We start from the raw sequence: 20,252 nt of genomic DNA on the forward strand, positions 1-20,252 counted from the left end.
GGAATAAAGAGCCTCCTTATTAAAGCTGGGAACAACACCAGTCTGAGGGAGAGTAGCTACTCTTACTGTCAGGCTGACCGAAAAGTTGAGGCAGGATGTGAAGATGGCGGTGGCATTCAGTGAAGTATGAAGCTGTCCTGCACTCAGGCTCAGGGTGCACAAGTTAAGCACCAGCTCTGAGGAAGGGTGACAGGTCACACTAGGTAAGTTTCATACTACAAAAAAAATCCCAAATCCAGCCTGTAATCACGCCTGGGCATGTCCATGGGGCTAGTGCTGCTGAGGGACCCAGGTTGTGTATGGATGTGACATGAGGATGTGCGGATCCAAACTGGCCTGAAATACAGGCGAAGCCATCCAACGTATCTAAGACCAGAGCGAAGGAAACATGTTTTACCTCAGACAAAACTGAAGGGAAACAGGATGCTGGGTTGGTGACAGAGCCTCACCGAGAGAAGGGGAAGGCGCTGCTCCCTGTGCCCCAGCCCACCTGGAAGCAAAGCAGGGCGGTGCCACAGGGAAGAAGCCTCGCTCCAAGCCCCGCGGTAGAACTGTCCCAAGGCAGGGCGAGGGACTCCTGCGACAGCCGGGAGGTTTTGAGGAGCTGTGAGAGCGCACCTGTGGCAGGAGCGCTCCCGCCGGGATCACCTCACGGGCTGCGCGGGAAAAGCGGCAGCCGCGCGCCTCCGGCCTTTGGGCACTGCCGCCTGCCGGGCTCAGCGAGGGTGTGCGACTTCCCGGGCAGCCCCTGCCTGCCGGGACACCGGCGGGAGAGGGCAGGGTGCTCGGGCGGTCACAGCGCTGGCCAGGGCCCCGGCACAGCCGCGTTGTGACTGGGTGTAACTCAGACCGCGCTCGGCGCTGGGTGTGCCCGCGGCAAAGGCGCTTTAGCCGGGCACAGGCAGCTCTTCCCCGAGCCGGGGCGTCAGTCGGCTTTACCATAGCGGCACCAGGATAATTCAGCTTAGCTGTTTGGAAAAAAATCTTTACTGCGAGGGTGGTGAGGCATTGGAACAGGCTGCCCAGGGAGCCTGAATCACAAAATCACAGATTGTTAGGGTTGGAAAGGACCTCTAGGGATCATCTCGGCCAAGGCCCCTGCCAAGGCAGGGTCGCCTGGAGCAGGCTTCACAGGAACACGTACGGGTCGGTTTTGAATGTCTTCAAAGAGGGAGACTCCACGACCTCCCTGGGCAGCCCTGACCGGCCCATCTCTGCCACTCTCAATTTAGAGGCCCTTCTCATGTTAAGGTGAAACTTCTTGTTCTTTAGTTTACGGACATTGCTTCTAGTCCTGTCTCACTGAAGAGTCTGACAGCTCCCTGAGTCTCTCCTCATCAAAAGTGCTGTAGACACCTAAACATCTTTGTGGCCCTGTGCTGTGCACTCTCCAGTAGTTCCTTGTCTTTCTTGTACTGGAAGTGTCCAAGGCCAGGCTGGATCGAATTTTGAACAACCTTGTCTAGTTCCCTTCCAACCCAAGCCGTTCCAGTGTGGTTCTACGTTGCAAGTAAGCGATTATTCGCTCGTCGCCCCGCACACCGGCAGCCGCGCAGCCCGCCTCTGCCAAAGGTGGCGAACGCTGGGGTGACTACCCCAGGGAGGGAGCAATAGAGAAGCTGCAGCTCGGGAGCCCGGCACCGACAGCAGCCCGACCGCGTCCGGCCGGGGCTGTCCCGGCACCGCCCCCGTCCCGCCCCGCCGGTCACATGGCAGGGCGGAGAGGCGGCGAGAGGGGGCGGGGCACGACGGCAAAGTCCCGCCCCCGGCCGCCACGGCCGCCGCCAGCCTGCCCGTCTGCTTTGAGTGGCATTTCCCTCCGCCAATGAGAGGCCGACTGGGCGGGAGGGGCGGGGCCGCGGCGGAGGTGATAGGGCCTGCGGCGGGGCCCCGGCGGCGTGCGGGCTCGCAGTTTGTGGTGTGTACGGTGTGGGACAGGAGCGGACAGGACATGGTGGGCTCCAGCGAGACGGGGAAGGAGCCGTGGCGGGGCCGCTACTACCGCCTGGAGGAGGTGCAGAAGCACAACAACAGCCAGAGCACCTGGATCATCATCCACCATCGCATCTACGATGTCACCAAGTTCCTGGACGAGGTGGGTGCCCGCGTTGCCGGGACGCTGAGGGCACCGGAGCCCCGCGGGGCGGGGTGGGCTGGCTGGCCGCTCCTCGGCTCCCCGCGCTGTGCACCTGGCGGGCTCCCGTCTGCTTGTCCCGGCCCGCGGGTGCGGCACGGCGGGAGCCGCCCTGGGTGCCGCGAGAGCGCCCTGGAGGAAGAGCTGCGAGCCGGGCCCGCGCTCCGGGCGCCTCTCGGGCAGGAGAAACCCGGGAGTGCCGAGCGTGCCGGGCACGCTGCGGTGTCATCCGCTGTCTGCCCGCGCCCGCCTAAACTTTCGGCCTTGGAATTTGAATTTCCACTAAATGACGACAAGGAGAAAGAAAATGGAGTCAGTACTGAGGCTCAGATAGGCGGACTGGCTGTGTGGATCTTGGGTACCAAGAGTGGGCCTGAATCCATCTGCTTCTTGCTTTGGTGTGTCAGCTGAAAACAGAATTAAAAGTGAAGACTCAGCTGGGAGCCAGAGCCATATTCTCTTGTGAACTAAAAGTTCAGCAACTCCTCTCTTCCCACTATTATCGTGTGTGTTATATTGGAACAGGAAAGAAACTTGATAAAGTGGAAGGAAAGTATCACAACCTGCAGAATATCACAGATCTTCGGGTTACTCTAATAGTCACAGGATGACAAAATTGGTTTGGAAGAGACGTTAAAGCTCATCTTATTCCAGCCCTGCTGCCAAGGGCAGAGACAGCTTCCACTAGACCGGGTTACTCCCAGCCCCTATTTTTGATTACCTCCAGGAATGGGCCATTCTCTGGGCAAGCTGTGCCAATGCCTCACTACTGTCACTGTAAAAAAATTCTTCCTTATATCCAGTCCTTGGTAAAGCCTTGGTCACAGCGGCTTGTGTTCCTGCCTGCCAAATAAGTGTATCCTGGGTGGTCTTTTTTTGCAGGATGTGGCATTACACACAGGCAGCCAGGTTCAGAAAATTAGGGCTGCTCTCACTGCTGCACTAATCCACTCAGTGCAGGGATGCAGTGTGATGCTGCAAAGCTGCACCAGTTCAAACTCTAGTGTAGAGCACTAGAGTCAAGTTCAATTCCTTTGGTTGTGTTTTGTTGGACTTTTTCCTTCCCCAGTTAGCGGTTGATGTTTTTGATCTCTGACAGACAGTGAGCAGTTGATGTAATCGTTGATAGTCGTGGTTAGTAAAGAAGCATTTTAGTTATTGGACTAAAACATTCTTCTGTGGAGATGCAGAAATAAAACTACCGTGGAGGTTTTTTTTTTTTTGGTAATTGAATGGAACTGGGATTTAGATATTTTGAGTTTTCTCCCTTGCTCCCTATTCCCAGTCTGCAAAGATAAAATCACAGGATCAATTAAGTTGGAAAAGACCTCTGAGATGTTGTCCAACCTTTGACCAAACACCACTGTATCAACTAGACCATGGCAGTAAGTGCCACATCCAGTCTTTCCTTAAAACTATCAGGGACAGTGACTCCGCTACCTCCCTGGGCAGTCCATTCCAATGTCTAATCACTCTTTCTGTGAAGAAACTCTTCCTAAAGGCAACCTAGCATCCAATTAAAAATGTATGGTAGACTTACATTAATTCCATCAAAAAGACAGTTTCGATAGGTAGAGATGTGACAGATTTCAAGCATCACTAGTTCTGTAGCCCCATCTTGATTTTTATGTTTGTAAACACTTGCGATTCACAGGAGAAATTGAACATTTTGCAAAGGAGGGTTGACAAGCAATTTTTCAAAGGCAGTGTTGGCACAGGTAGTATTTCATTCTTAAGCGGTGTGTCAGTGCAAATTGTTTGGCTTTTCAGCAAGGCAGATTGTGAAACTGATCTACTGACTCTTCCTTCATTATTTTTCATCTAGTTCTGCCCCTGGTTGTCTCCATACATTAGTTATGGACATCTCTGTATGGTTATGCAGTCAGGGCCAATTTAATTATAGAAGCCCTGGAGGAGAAAACAGCTTTTCATGTAGTCTGCAAAAGTGAATTGTCTTTTGGAAACTTGATCAGTTTTGATTGATACATAATTGTATTGTATATTGTCCAGATTGAGGAGACGGCAACAAAAAGACCCACAACTCAGAAAAACCCTAAACCTAACCTAACATGAGAAAAAAAATCCAGGATCTCATGAGCTTTTGAGTTTAAGTAGTTGCACAGCCCCTTCTTTCAGTACATCTGGTGAAATTAAAAAATATTAAGAGGCACCACCTTCTGTAAATTTCTCCAAGAAAATCTCATTTTCATCCTTCAGGACAGCATTGATAATTCGGCAGCATATCAAAAGAATTCCCTTTGTAAGCGTTTAAATAGTTGGGGTTTGGACAACTGGGGGATATCTTGAGATGCTCTGGTACAGATAAGTCAGACTTCATCCTCATGTTAAGCTTTCAATAGAACATGGCTGGTTTTGAGCTGAAATTTCAAAGACATTCTGAGATAATGAATGAGATTGTTGAGAATAGTTACCCAAAGTATCTTAAGTGAGGCTACAGCCCCAGGGAAAATTTTTGGATATTTTAATATTCATTGTATTGGTGATTTTTGTTATGGAACTCTTGGACTAAGATACTTCATAGGGCACTTATTTAACCTTTTATTTTTTAATGCTTTTGGTACTTAGTTAACTTATCAAGTGTTATGTTAATTCTTTTGACACTGTCAGACACTGTGAGGCATTTCCATGTGATAGCTGAGGAGACATTGGAGCTAGCCTCTTGCAGGTTCATTCCAGAGTACAGTAAACCCTTCTCAAAGTGGGGATTATGTTAACTGTTTCAATAGTGTTATGGGTTAAGCTCAGGTTTATTTCTTGCGGTTCCTTTCAGGAGTAGAAAAGCTTAGCATATTTTAAGACTTATGTGTGGGCCACTGAAATTTAAGTCCAGTAGTATTAAAAAAGGATGCACTGCTAAAGCATAACCTCACTCATGCTCTTGCCAAGTAGTACGTAAGTATCAGTTTACTGGGAAGTGAAGAAATGGGAGCAGCAGCTAAGCTCACCAGTCCCATTTCTTAAACCAATAACTGCATTAACCTATGGAAATATTTTCTTATTAATAACGAAGTGGAAAACTTTGTGGTGCTTCAGTCTTGAAGACACCTTGGATGCTCTTGTATTAATACAAGTGGAAGTGTGGTGCTGCTTTTCACTCCATTACAGTAGTTAAAGGCTGTACTCCCTCTGTCTAGTTGTTGTGTCTTCATGGAGTTTGCAGACATTTAGTGGAACTTGTTTGGTTTTGGGGAACAATCAGCCTCTGTGAACACTTGATTGAAGTTAGATAGTAAATGGGCTGGGGGTGGTGACATGTATGTGTTGGGAGTAGCAGGGCAGAGTAGGAGTGGAGGCTTTGCATGGTGTGATCCATATTAGCTTGGTTTCCTAAAGGACAAGGCTTAGAAAAGATCATAGAAAATATAGAAAAAGTGCTGAAGGAGGAAACAGTTGTGTGCTCTGATATCTTATCCTTGGAGTTACTGAAGATTCCAGCAACTGCTTTTTTTACTCAGGGTTTGGGGTTTTGTTGGTTGGTTGGTTGGTTTGTTTTTTTTAGTGGAAGATATTGGGGAAAATTCATAGTTTGAATATTCATCTCAGAATTTTCTTTGATTTTCCAAGTCTAGAAGAAGAAATCAAGAGACCTCCGCTTTCAGAATACATTATTTGAAAGGTCTTATCAAGAAAGAGTATTCTTGAAACCAGAAACTTTTATGTCATATGTCGTTAAAGGCAGTCAGACCTGTGTTGCAGAAGCTTTGGGAAACCTTTTCCTTAGCTTCAGCTCTTGTGGTCTAATCCCAGGGAGTACCCATGTACCACGAAGTGGCTCACTCGCTCTCCTGCCCTCCTGGGGAGGAGAATCAGAAAAAGGTCAGTTTTTTTGGGTTGATATAAGAACAGTTTAATAGTTGAAATAAAGTAAATGTAATAACAATAGTTATAATGATAAGGAGAGAGAAGGATAAAACCCAACAGAAACAAATGGTGCATCATACACGTGTTCACCACTCGCTGACCAATGCCCAGCCTGTTCCTGAGCAGTGATTGGTGGCTCATGGCCAACTCCTTCCAGTTTATGGATGGAGCATGACATGCTAAGGTATGGAATATCCCTTTGGCCAGTTCGGGTCAGCTGTCCTGGCCATGCTCCCTCACTGGCAGAGCATGGGACACTGAAAAGTCCTTGACATAGGTAAGCACTACTTGGCTGCAACCAAAACATCAGTTTATTAACAGCATTATTCTCATGCTAAATCCAAAGCACTGTACTGTACCAGCTACTGAGAAGAAAATGAACTGTATCTCAGCTGAAACCAGGATAAGATCCTATGTCATTTAAAGGAAAATAGCTACTAGAAGTGCTTGTGTACTCACAGCAGGATGTCATGGCTATATCTGCATTGTAGCTAATTACATATATTAATAACATTAAATGTCAATGAATGGAGAGAGTATGTTGGCAATGCTCTATAGTATTTCCCCATAATTTTAATAAAGTCATCCCTCTAGACAGGTTTTGACATCAATCTAATGAGATAAACAAGAGTAGCTGGACCTATTAAAATGAACGATCTGTATCTTGATTTACTTGCTGTTGTGGTGAGGTTCTTGTGGGAACTTGATTGGATTCCTTAAGCTAGGCAAAAAAGCTGACATGTATAGAAATATCTCTACTAGAGAAGAGTTTCTTGTTCTGAAAACCAACTGTGGTATGCATTTAATATTAATCTAATACAGACTTTGTTTAGGTTACTTCAATTGTTGGTAGTCTGAGAATACAGCAAAAAAATTGGTAAATAATTTTTTTTTCCAGAAGGTATGAACTTGTGCTTCCATAGCACTTTTTCTAAACTTTTCCTGGAATGGACAGCTCCCACTAAATGTGTTTTGTAAGACTGATCGAATAAAGTGCTAAAAGCAAATATTGTTTTACTGCGTCAGGATGAAAAATGTTCTCTCCCCTATGTGGCAATAAGTTACATTCATTCAGTGTGATGGTGTTGGGGAGGAGTAGCATAATGCCTTCCATGTTTAAAGTCATGATCAGCTTGCAGTGAAAGATGCCTGTATTGGCACATTTGAAGTCTGCGAGTGAAACGTGGGAATTGTTACTGCAGAACCTTGCAGTTTGCAGGTTAAACCCAGTGTTAACGCTTCCTTAAGCCCTGATGAAGCTTGCAGGAGAATTTGAAAATGCTTTGAAAAATAGCACTTCTTAGCACTTTTATGCAAATCTCTGCAAGCTGTAACTGTTTTGTAAGTGGGGAAATGGGCACTGTTGTGGTTTAACCTCAGTGCCCTGCAGCCCCTTGCTCACTGCTCCCCACAGCCCCTTGGTGGGATGGGGAAGGGAATCAGGGAAAAAAGATAAAATGTGTGGATTGAGATAAAAAAAGTTTCATAACTAAAATAAAATATAGTAACTACAATAAAAAGGGAGACAAAAAGAGATGCTAACCATGTCCAGCCCATTGCCAAGCAGCGAGCTGCAGCTCCCAGCCAACTCCTCCCAGTTTGTTTGCTGGGCATGATGTTCTGTGGTATGGAATACCTTTGGCCAGCTGTCTTGGCTGTGCACCTTCCTGGCTTCTGTGCACCTTCATGCTGGCAGAGCATGGGACATTGAGAAGTCCTTGAATTAGGGTAAGTGCTACTTAGCAACAACATCAGTTTCTTATCAACATTATTCTTGTACTGAATCCAAAGCACAGCACTGTACCAGCTTCCAAGAAGAAAATGGAACTCTATCCTAACTGCAATCAGGGCAGGCACCAAGCTACTGGATATTTCTTTTGCACTTCATCTAAAAGCCTAATGATAGTTTTCAAAAATAAACTGTCAGAGAGAGATCTTCTTACCTAGGCTCCTGATATTTTATATGAGCAGACTATTTAAGTTCCAGGACCAGAATTGATAATAGAAATAATTTGGAGGACTCTTTTCAGACTACATAAAAATGCCCGTGAAATAAGCAAGCATTTGTCTGTCCTGCATATTAAGGCTGAGGTTCTCTGGGTGTTCCTGGCTCTGCCACTGCCCCCTTTCTGCTTTTCATTCCTGTAGTGCAGACAGTGAAATGTGAGTTTATAAAACTGCCACTAACAGAGACCTTTGATCTCCCTGAAAGTTAGATTGGACCCTAGATTTTGTTCCCCCTGTATAGGAAGGGAGAGGGCACAGGACTTGCAAATTAAGGTAGCTATCCTTTAATAGAGTCTTGAACTATGACACTGAGAAATCAAAATGACTATAGCAGGGGGGAGAAAAGGTGGCATTCAGGATGAGGTAAAAGGGACTTTTGACCCAGATGAGAGCAGCAAGATTAACTGCTTATTTGCCTTATCTAAAACTTTCTAATGTGCTGCTGTTAGGAATTAGTCTGTGGTCTGTGCTAATGCTGGTTCTATATAGGCATCTGTTATTCCTGTAACTTAGATTATTTATTATATTGGGAATGTCCTAGGAATGAGCTAGGCTATCTTAATTTATCATCAAAAGCTTCTTCATTTCCCTTGAACTACAGTTTTACCTGCAAGAACTCTTCAATTACTTTTATCAACAGGATTTTGGTTTAGGAGTTACTACTATCTGTATAGCCTTGTGGGCTTTCCAGTTCCAGGGTCTATCCAGAGGATCTTCATTAAAGTAGCAGTTCTGGTAGCAGGCTTTGTTTACCAGACAGAATTGTGAACAAAGGCCTTGTATAAACAAGCTTTGGGAAGCTCATCCAACCATGAAAGATGCTCATCTTTTGATAGAAAAGTCAGTTCTTGCCCTTTGTGTGAGGCATTACAGTTGCTCTCTTTCATTAGGTGAGGTGAACTCTGTTCATTAATTGCATGAATTATGTGCCAGTTATTTACAGAGGGTTTGTAAGTTCATATGGTTAAGCAGAGGTGGCAGCTAAAAGCAAAGTGTTTAGCTTCAAAGTCCTTCCATCAATGTCTAGTAGGTTATTATTAACATTATCTGGTAGGTGGCTTAAGTTTGGAATTCTGTGTGTGATTGTCTGTACTTAGCCTTGCTCATGTCATAAAAAATAATACCAGTTTTCCAGCTGTAGTGCCAGAGGTCAGGGTGAATTTGTCCTTTTCAGCTGATCTGTGATAGTCAGAGGCTTGGTAGAGAGGATTGGTTGCTGCCGCTGTCTTGATGCTAATATTGTGGTTTTTTAGACAGAGGGATCAGTTGCTAATTAGACCAAAAACTAGTTCTACAGAGAAAAGCTGGAGTGCCTCTGTGGTGCTGCCCACATAGCTACGTGATTGCTTTGTAGTGTCACAAGGGAGGGATTTGGGAACGCAAGTTGGTACATGATCATTTGTAGCTGGCAACCTGCAAGTAGTCTGTTAAAGTACTCCGTGAAGTAATTTTAATGTAGATGCAGTTACATTGGTAGGTATTCACTTGTTTGGCTGGATGGTGGATTTTTTTTTTGTGAGCTAGTGTAAACCATGTGATCTTGATGACTTGCTGGAGTAACTGGTATTTTATGTGTTTGTGTGAGTGGCCTTTGGTTTCAGTGCAATGCTTGAGTTTACATACCACTTTTGGTGCTGGTGCTTTATGGGTAGTTTAACTTTGGGGCCTTTTGCTGTTTGTTGATACCTTGTTTGTTAAGCATGTTTGCCAAGGAGTTGTGCCACCTTTTCTGCTGAAGTTGGTACATATAATTTTCTATTTTGGGGGGCACAATTCTTTAGCATGGTATTAAAAAACTCAAACCCACATTGCTGAAGAAATTCCATGAAGGTTTAGTTGAGACAATGTCTGGGAGTGCTGGTTAGACCCAAGTTCAGTTTAAGTGCCATTTCAAGGCATTGAACTTGAGTGTTCTCTCAACTTTTGTCCCGTCCTTTTCCTGAGTACTTAGCAGAATGGATTCAAGGACAGGACTTTGGTAAGCATGCCATATTTGCAGGTTGCTTGCATAATCTTTACTCTGCTTGTACTCTTCTAACTTTTTTTGGCTCAGCTGCTGCATCTAATCTCTCTATCAGTTGCTTAATCTCGCTTTTGCTTAGTCATGGTAGGGAGCCTTTACCCTAATAGCTGTGGTATCTTGGCTCTTTAAAAAGTGTTTTGTTGGGGGTTTTTGTGGTTTTTTTTTTCCTCCTCAACTTCCTTAATCTGTTAAATGTCTGCCTTTAATGCAAAGATTCAAGTTTTGGAGTTCTGGTACAGTGGGAAGCTCATAGTAGTAGTTTGCTTCATCTGTATAAACAAATATTGTTTTTGTTAGAAGAGAAGGTTTGATAGGAGATTAATGGATTTGAAGTAAGTGCTAACCTGAATTGCCTAGACTAGTAGAAATGTTTATGCCATTTCTTTAATCTGTGGGCTTTGGTCAGCTGTGCTCCCCACAAGATGACTCTAAATAGTAGATGTTTTGCCTAGTTTCTGTAATTTTATATCCTGTAGTCAGAAGCATTAAAAATTGAATTGAGGCTCCAAAGCCTTTTATTTCCTCTGCTGCTGGTAAAGTGCTAATATCTATTCCATGGTCACGTTAATCCAAGGCAGTACTAGCAAGTGCTTTCAAGTTGCTTACCTAATCATTCCCAATGTTTATGTAGTAGTTTCCTACTTGAAAGTTGAGTGGTGAATTTTTATGGCATGTTACCTGTTACATAAATGAGTAACTTGGAGCTGAGGAAATGCACTGGACTAGAAGATGTGATAGATCTTGCAGTATATACAGGCAGTTATTTGATAGATAGACAGAAATGTAGAACTTCATAAAATCCCCAAAGTGCATCCTGAGGAAAATAAAAGTTAATGGAGAACAGGGGTTTATGTTAAGGGAATGGTGATAGATTGAGGTATTAGAAGATACTGGGAGATGACTTCTCTGCATCCTCAGGGGTTTTATCAGCAATGTGGTTTTGGGATTCCATAGTCTATGAAAACCAAATTGCTATTCTGGGGTCTTGAATGGGCTTTCAGTTGTGCTTAAACACTTCCAAAGTATCTGGCAAACTTGATATTTGTACCATAATTTGTTTTGGAAAGGCCCCTTAAAGTTATCTGGCGTAGCCCCCAGCTGAAACCAGGATTAACTAGAAGGTTAGGTTCCTTAGAACCTTGCCAGCCTGTTTTGCCAATGCTTGATTGTGCTTCTTGTGAACAGATTTTTTGTTTTATCTTCCTGGAATGTTCTTGCTGCAGCTTCTACCTTTTGGCTTTTATCCTTCTGCTTTATAAAGCATTGCTTGGATGAAAAATACACATTTCCTAAAGAAGTGAAAACACAGAATGTAACTTCAGATAATAGTTGGGCTTTAAAATACAGACTGATTCCCACACAACATTCTAAATGCTTTAGTTGCAAGGGGTAATGCCTCTTATTGCTTCTTTGCCAATGAAATAGGGACTTAGCTTTCTTGGTTTTGGCTTCAGAGAGTACATAAAGCTCTCTAGTTATTCAGAAAGGCTTACGTTTGCTCTAGAAAGTTTAGAAGCTGATTTTTTTTTTAATTTTAGAAATGTAAAAATGTAGAATTTCCATTTCTAGAATATGAAATGTATTTCACTAACAAATTCAAACTCATTAAAAATTGCAGCACCCAGGAGGTGAAGAGGTCCTTAGGGAGCAAGCTGGAGGAGATGCTACTGAGAACTTTGAAGATGTTGGCCATTCCACAGATGCAAGGGCAATGTCAGAATCCTTCATTGTTGGGGAACTTCATCCTGTGAGTATATGATAGTGTCCTTACTTTTGTGTTTACTATACTGTTTTTGCATCTAGTTACTTGTCTGGTAATTACTTTAAAGTCGAGAAAAACTGCTCGTTTGGTTGGATGCCGGTCCTGCAGCTGTTTGTGGATGGACCTAGGTTTGAGATAGTTCCTTCAGCTTGAAGGGATATGATTAGTGCAGCATAAGGATGGTCACATCTTTTGGTGATTTAAATTGTCTTACAGCTTAGTTCTTGAATAAACTGAATATGGAATCATGTCATTTCTGATGTACCCCTGTCAGCTTTCTAATGAGACTCCGTAACCCCTGAAGGTGGTATGTCAGAATGTCTAGACCTTTTCTTATGCCAAATGACTACTTAACAACCACTTTCATGCTTTCACCATTGTAAATATGTATCTGCCAGGCTTCCATCTGTATCTAAAAGTACAATCCTGGCTCTTCATATATATGTTTAGAAAATGGTTATTATAAACATTGTACTTCCAGTTTGTTGCTCTGTCTTCCCCTCTCTGGCTCCTGCCATTTTTAGCTGTATGATGGTTCCCTCCTTGTGGTTGTCAGGGTTGTTTATGATCAGTTCCCACTGGATCATCTGTCACTTCCTCTTTTCTATACTGTCCATACAATTTCCCGTACGTTTAACAAGCACCTTTCTGCTGTCTTAAGTTTTGAAGCATTTCTTTCTAGCTACAGAGCTGCTGCCTTGGCTTCCTTCAACTAGGCCATAGTTAAACTCTCCTGCATCTTAATAGCTGAAAGACCCTGTTTTGAGGTTTAGGCTGCTAGTGTGCCCATCTGTTCTACTGCCCATTCCTGCCTCTTCTCTTCTCCTCTTGTTTCATGTATGTTTTGTCCTGCATTTGGGGTAAAAATCACTGTTTTGAGTAGCCTATTTCACAGTAAGATTCCCAGTCTTGTTTGTCTCAGGTTGTCTCTTGATCGTGTAGCTTCTCCTAATGAGAAGTAACTTGGCCCTGATGCACATTTGTGGCTTTGCAGGCTTGCCATCTATTTCTGATGCCACTAATGTTCTTAGCCTGGCTATCAGTCCAGTTCTTCCTTGTTTGGCAAGTGCCTGTTTTCATTTGATATGAAACAAACAGCTTGGTAGTTTAATGTACAAATACAGCACTGACAGGATTATGTACTGTTGGGCTTTTTTGCAGTGAATATGACTGTGCCAAGGAGAACTTTGAGTTTATGAAAGATCCATAGAATTTGGGACCTTTGGTCCAGTGGACATTGGACCACAACCAGTTAGTTGACTTTACCTGATAATACAAGTACACTAAGTGGAATTAATATGATTGCAATCTATGTATAAGCTAAGGTTATGTATTCTCTGGAGACAAAGGAAAGGTATAAACGTGGGCACAAAGAACAATGAAATTTTTTGGAGGCTCAAGTTTTACTTTTGTTGCATACTGGGAAGTATTATTTAAGGAAGTGATCGATCTTGTTTATGTTAGCTCAAAATTAATCACTGACATCCGCTCTCCTGCAAGTCTGTTGTTACCTAGGGAAAAATACTTGCTTACACATTAACAGAATGAATTGCAAACTGAATTTAGTGATAAATGGTATGGGTTTGGTTTTGTTTTTAATGCTTTCGGATTTTGTCTAAATGTTTCTTGCTTGTTTTTCTTGCAGGATGACAGAGCCAAGCTTCAGAAACCAACAGTAAGTGTGTTTCTTGAAATGCCACATTGTTTCTTTTAGGAATTACAGACAGCGTCTGAGTGTCTGTGTATAAATGGTATGCCGCCAGAAACAGAAATAATTCCGTTTAAGCGTGATGTTTCAGGTTATAAATATCTTCGACCCATTGATACTGCTTCAAATTATTCTTCCCCTTAACTGTTATTTTCTTTAATTTGTGTGGCTTCATACCAGGAGGTTACTAAGTGTAATGGCATTATACTATAGCAAAAAGGTGACTAGAATCAGTCAGTGGTCTTCTAGTGTTTAGTTTAAAAAAAAAACAAAACAAAAAACCAGTTTATTGGTTGAACAGATTAAAGTAATAAGTGTTTGTGGGAGGAAAAATGTGATGCTTAACAATATATCTGTCATGCTAGTAGATCAAGAATGTAGAGGCGTTCAGTGTATCATAAATCAGTTAAATTGCAATTGTGAACCCTTTTCAAGGTGAAATTACTGTTTACTTCTTGACTATTTCAGTAGATTCTGCTGAGTGTCCTATCAATGCAGTATTGCACTTATTTTCTAATGGTTTTTTCCATCCTTAATAGAATTAATCTGTGTTGGCACTCAGCTATCAAACTCATAAAATTCATATGTCCTTTAAGGGAGAAGGTGCTTCAGGGATTAATTTGTACAGTTGCTGCCGCTGTGTTCAGAGAGGATGTTTGCACTGGGCTTACAAGTACAGCAGCATACTTAGAAAATTATTTTTAAATGAAGCTTAGTAAGAATAAGATCTTAATCTTGCTGTTTTGACAGATTGTTTCTTAGAAGTAATCACTTTTGTAAGATCTTCCAATGACATGAATTAGTTAAAGGAAAGGAGGAAAATTTTATATATATATATATATATACTTGCACTGAAGTGCTCACTATACCAGTTATTAATTTTATTATTAAGGCCTGGCATTAGTATACTAATAAAAATAAGAAATGGAATAGTGATTGGAATTCTGAGCTTCTTCCCACCAAGAACAGTATCTGCTGTTCAGATTTCTTTTGAAATTCAGGGCAGTTTACACTTAAGCTGTAAGAGCAGTAATGATAAATGCAACTGAGAACAGGCTGCCTAGTGCAAGTTGTAGCAGATAATCCTCTGAGTAAGCTCACAGGAATTTACCAAACTGAAGTGCTTAGAATATTAGTTGGGCCAGTGCATAGTCAGGTGGGAGTTAAGATGTATCTGCATAGCTACCTACACTACGCTTGTTCTCCATCATTCCAGAAGGAAGTTGGGATGCTTTTCTGCAGCAGGATGGGTGGCTGTAGAAAGACAGTTTCATTTTGCATTATACTCTGGGTGGGTATGGGACAAGTTATGTAGGTTCTGTGCCCTGTCTCTCTAGGAGCTGTCAGAAGGCCTTGGGCTTTCAAATGTCCTTCTTGTCCTCGTACTGTGTTTAAAGTACCCTCAGTGCACATGTCCAGTGTCGTGGAGTTTAAAATTAAGTTTTTATGAGCTGGGCCATATTTCTGTTACTGTCTTGATGTGGGGGGAGCCATCCCCTGGGCCTGGATGTGGCATGTCTGTTACAGAAGGTGTTAGCCTTGATAATGTGGGCACCTATTCCTCCATGCTGTTTGGCTTTGGGGTTAGTTTTTCATTGAGATGTTCACAAAAGCAAAAGAGATGTAATCTCTGAGTCATATTCTTTTACGCACGGTATTTGCATGTGTTAACCTAGGATGATTTGGGTGCTTGCAAAAGTAGCGTGCTTAAACCTCTGAGAGGGTGTTGGAAATCCCCTTGTCTTTAAATTAATTGCAAATGTTCTGATACCGAAGCAAGTAGTTTTGCAGTGACTGATCTTGTACCACTAAATTTAGGTAGAGTTTTAATGCTTGGATCTTTAAAATGCACTTAGGGTCATGCACAATTAGAGTTATTCAAATTAATATCTCTTCATATAAACCATGCACACGTGCCCAACTGGGATTTGACCTTGTAGTGCTGCTTTTCCTATGGAAACTGAACAAGAAATCCAAATCAATATAGCTATAACAGCTATAACAATTTGATTTGATTCTTACATAGTCTGAAACACCCCACTAAAACCCCTGAGTTTAATAAGCCTTGTAGATGTAAATTAGTAGCTTTTTTAATGTAGTTTTGATAGAAAAAATATTTGTGAAATCATTCAGAGTCCTTTCAATTAGATTTTAGTCAAGTAAAGGATTTTTGTCTTTTAGGTGACTAAAACTTCTCAAATGTTACCTGAGGTTGCAGTTAGCTTCATAGAAAACTTGAAGCAAAATTCTTCTTGTTGATACTGTTTTAGAAACTTGATGCAATGTTGGTGGTAGAAACTGCTGCTGGTGACCTTATAATACAACAGAACTGCTGTAGGAATTAGGAGAAAATGCTTCCCAAATGCATGCACTGAGTTGTTTCTGAATTAGTCCCACTTGATGAGTTTTGAGAAACTGTGGGGCTAGTTAAGATGGAGTGGGTTGTCTTCCTGAAGTAATATCTTCTTATGCTTTGCTTTCCAGGAAACTCTTATTACCACTGCTCAGTCTACTTCCAGGTACAGTATGACATCTGATGTCAAACTTGAAGTTCCTCATGATTGTGTTTCTGAAGCTTAGAAAGCTGAATAGCTTTTATCTGCTGAAAGCTGAGATGTTGGGGGGTGGTGCATGAAAATTTCTGTTCTGTGTAAAGTGCAAGCTGCCGTCTATGTACCGCTTTACCAGTGTGTCAGCTTACTAGGTAGATGCTTTTCTCACATTGACAGGTGTCAATATCTACCAAATGGTTTGTTTTGCACAGGCCTTTATTTCTGGAGCCTGCCACATGAAGGGAAGACACTTAGTGCCATTGCCAACTTACTGACATGGATGCCTCACTTTTAAAATTTGCTACCACTGTTGCACCTAAGGGAAATAACAGGATTCTGTAGATAAGAAGGAAGATCGGTCAGAATTGGGAGGGGACTGAAAAACACTTTACAAAGTTGGATTCAGTGGTATTCCAAAGTTATAACCTGCTGACAGTGGCCTACTGCTGAAGCCTCAGAGGACTCTTCCATGACCCTCTGGGTGGGGAGTTTGGCTGCTTAGAAGTGTCATGTGATGCTGCTACTTAAATGGCTTTTGAATGAATGATATTCTGGGCAGGACACCATGACTTTAAATGTATCTAGGGTCTTACTCTTCTCTAGTAAGCAAACTTCTTGTAAGCTCTAGTACAAAGCCTTAACTGTACAAGCTTTTTCAGTTGTCTATAGAGTATTACTGGCCAATCCAGGTGTTCTGTTGCGCTGAATTTGAAGTATTCATTGGAGTGGGGAGGAAGGACTTCTTTAAGCAATGACCTTTTTTTTTCTTCTTATAACTTGCTGATTGTCACTTCCTAAACTGCTTTTTCAAAAACTTCCCTTTTAGCTCATGGTCCAACTGGGTGATCCCGGCAATAGCAGCAATTATCGTGGCCCTGATGTATCGTTCCTACATGTCAGAGTAAGCGCCTTACTGAGAAGTAATGCAAGAAGAGTACATTCTCTGGGAGAAAACACAAAAAACCCTAACCCAATATCTTTCTGGACAAAAGCCTGATGTCTGAAGAAAAATTCAGGATTTTCAGAAAAACGAAACAATTCTTTTTCTGCTGTGCACTTTTCTTAATGTTGCCTTCGTATATGCTGCTGTGAAGTGATAAAAAGGCAGCATTTCTCTTTTTGTACAACACTTTTATTCTCTAATGAATTATTTGATAACTGTATTGGTTTCTGTGCTAGAATATTGTTTTGTAAGTAACACTGATTCTGGTTATTTCTCTTCAATCTGTAATAGGGTCATTAGGACTCTCTTTACATATATATTTTACAGCTTTAAAAGACTACCAAAACTGTGTACATGTGCACAACTTAACTTAAAAAAATCTTGTTGTCTTCTTAAATGCAGTATGAATGAAATGCAAGTTAAATGTAATGAATAAAACTGAGTGGAGTTATAGGTACCAAACAGCTATAGTGAGCTGTGGTTTTTTCCATTTTTTTTACAACTGCTCTTACAGCTGTTGTACATACTCCTATTAGCAAACTGTTCTGTTTGTCTCCCATTGAAAAATTCAGGTGAAATATGAAACTCAGTGTTTGACCCAATTATGTCTGTCTCATTTTTGTGAAAAATAGCTCTTACTTTTTTCTGCCTTTTTTTTGAAAAAAAAAAAAAACCAAAACCTGCTACTAAATAGTACTGTTCCTGCCAAACACTCAGGTGACTAGAATTTGTTCTGGAACTTTTAGCCTTCAATAAAATCTTCAATTTTGTCAAGTACATTGTTAAGGGAAAAAACTGATAAATCTATTTCTGACTCTTCTGTGATGTGCTTTGGTGCTTTACCATGAGGAGGTGACTATTTTCACTGCTAAATACAAGATAACTGTAAGTATGCATTTTGTGGTGAACATTTTTAGTCATATGTAAATCATGAATAAAAGTTTTAAATGCTTACACCTTCATTTCCAAATTCTTTGAAGGCCTTGAAAGGGATATCCTATTGGGGGACTTCTCAGAAGTGCACTTACAGTAGATCCCATCAGCTCCGTATCAAGCACTAGCTTTTGTCCTGTTTTTGCCACGGCTTGTCCTTAGCACGTGGTGAAACAGAGTTTAAAAATTCAAGCTTTATTGGTATTTTTATAGATATCCTTTAAAAAGGATATAATAACTCAGGGTTGGTGTTTAGAATCACAAATCAAATTTAATTTTTAAAACAACAGTTGAGTTCAGATATCTAGGTGATGGGGAAAAAAAAAAAAAAGGACAACTTTAGAAAGCTTATCTTCCTCTGTACAAGAATTTCAGATGGATAAGTATGTCCACATCAGCAGATAGGGCAGTGCAATTAAAGTGGATCTGTAATGTGAAACACTTGCTGTGAAATGCTTTTTTTTCCATGCTGTGTATGTCGGAGTTTTAATATGATGGAGCTCTGTTTGGGTCCTATATACTTCATATTTATGCAATTCCCTGGAGTAACTATGGAAGCTCAGTGCCACGTAAAAGTAGTTAAGCTGGCATGTGCAAGGAATTTCCACAATGTGAACCAGAAGCATGGTGAGTGTAGATAAGTAGGGAGTGCTTCACAAACTGATAGAAGTAAAAATGCTAATGTAGATGTGCACTCCACTGGTGTGGATACAAGTTGTTTCTCAGAATCCTTTTGGGTTTTTAAATGTAAACTGATTTTGTAAACAGAGATAGATCTAAACTAGAGAAATGATCAGGCTTATTTTCCTTTTTAATACTCTTAAGGTTAGAGCTGCTTTCCTTAGAGGCGTCATATAGAACTTTTTTATGTGACTTTAGCTTCTAAGTATGAATAGAAGAGAAAGTGTATATGGGTGTGGTGAGGAATGAATGACTGTGCTATTGAAAAAGCAAGTGAGTTGAGGGTGTAGTCAATGTTTTTTACAGTGTGACAGCAAAAAGAAAAGATTTGACAGTCTGCATTCTTCTCAGACCAAAGTCCTTTGTCCACAGATCTAATCTGAAAGAATTTGCTCTAATTGTCTGATAATAAATACTAATTTTTTTAAAGAGGCTGGCTTTAGTGATTGATGCTTTAAACCAGTTGTCATATTGTCTACTTGTACAACCTTGCAATGTTTACACTGCCTTAAATTATCTGGGCATTGCATTTTTGCCCGTTATTTGCCTGTCCTCTGTTCGCAAGAATGCGCAGTGATGGAGAGCTCCCCCTTAAATGGAGATGGCCTTGGCTGCTTCTTGGTGTCTGTGGAGTAAAGCCAGCACAACTTGTTCATTTGTTCCCTCCGAGATGACAAGGGAAAAATAGTGTGCTGTTCGTTTCCCCGGCTTACTTGCTCCGTCACGCTGGTCCGATGCCTTTCCCTAGTCATCAGTGCTGCAGTAATGATTTTGCAGAAGGCTAGAGAGAAGGTGGCAGGGGGGTGAAAGCTAGGCAAATGGAAGCTGATCACAGATTCTATTCAGAGAGAAAAAATGCAAGGGTGCTGTTTTTATTTTCTGTATCTTTGACTACTGAGGGTAAAATAGTGTTTATGAATTTGTGGGTATTTGAAGTAAAACTGTTCCTAGATTTTCTGCAGGGTTGGCAATGACTGTTACCTGAAATTCAGTGAGAATGAATGAGCTGTATCTGTGCACAAAACATAGAGAACGTTTAGTAGTATTACAGCGTTTTCTCCGGAATATAGAAAAGGATTTTGGAAATGGCATAAAAGGAACAAGAAGCAGGAGGAAGCTCATGCTCCTCTATGCTTGGCTCTAATGCCTGTCCATATCTGTGGTGAAGCTGGTAACTGATGGATGACATATTTGAATTCCACTTTACTTTCATACTTCATTACATTTCTTCCTTTGATTTATTCATTATGTTGAGTTTTTAAGTAGGTGGGCAGACAAGCACATGAATTAATGAGAAATGCTGGAACATTAGATCTTTGTAGATGATTAATACTGGATTTTCTGTTCTTTCTGAAAACTAGTTAGACTTGTTCTTAATCTTCTTACATGTAGGAGTGCACATAAAACAATCCTTGACACTTTCTTTGCAAGTTTTTTAACATAGGGACATAAAATGTGACTTTCTAAAAGTGGGAACGTGCAATGGTCCATATTGATGCTGCTAAAACAAAGCTCAGAATAGACACAATTGCACTGCAGTCTCATGTATAAGGGGATAGATTTTTACTTGTAGCCTGTGCAGTATAATTCCTGTGCCTGTTCTTAAACAGTTTGCTACACTTAGGCA

At 41.7% G+C, this 20,252-nt stretch overlaps 1 protein-coding gene across 1 annotated transcript; it reads left to right on the forward strand.

Moving 5' to 3' along the window:
• The first annotated feature begins 1,876 nt into the window (after positions 1–1,876).
• On the forward strand, positions 1,877–17,967 carry LOC104685895 (cytochrome b5). Its single transcript, XM_039549356.1, has 5 exons — positions 1,877–2,095; positions 11,665–11,793; positions 13,454–13,483; positions 16,001–16,035; positions 16,895–17,967. The coding sequence occupies exons 1-5, from the start codon at positions 1,952–1,954 to the stop codon at positions 16,971–16,973; spliced, it is 417 nt and encodes a 138-aa protein (XP_039405290.1). The 5' UTR covers positions 1,877–1,951; the 3' UTR covers positions 16,974–17,967.
• Positions 17,968–20,252: the final 2,285 nt, after the last annotated feature.

The sequence above is a fragment of the Corvus cornix genome, chromosome 2 (assembly GCF_000738735.6).
Source record: "Corvus cornix cornix isolate S_Up_H32 chromosome 2, ASM73873v5, whole genome shotgun sequence".
Lineage (NCBI taxonomy): Eukaryota > Metazoa > Chordata > Aves > Passeriformes > Corvidae > Corvus > Corvus cornix.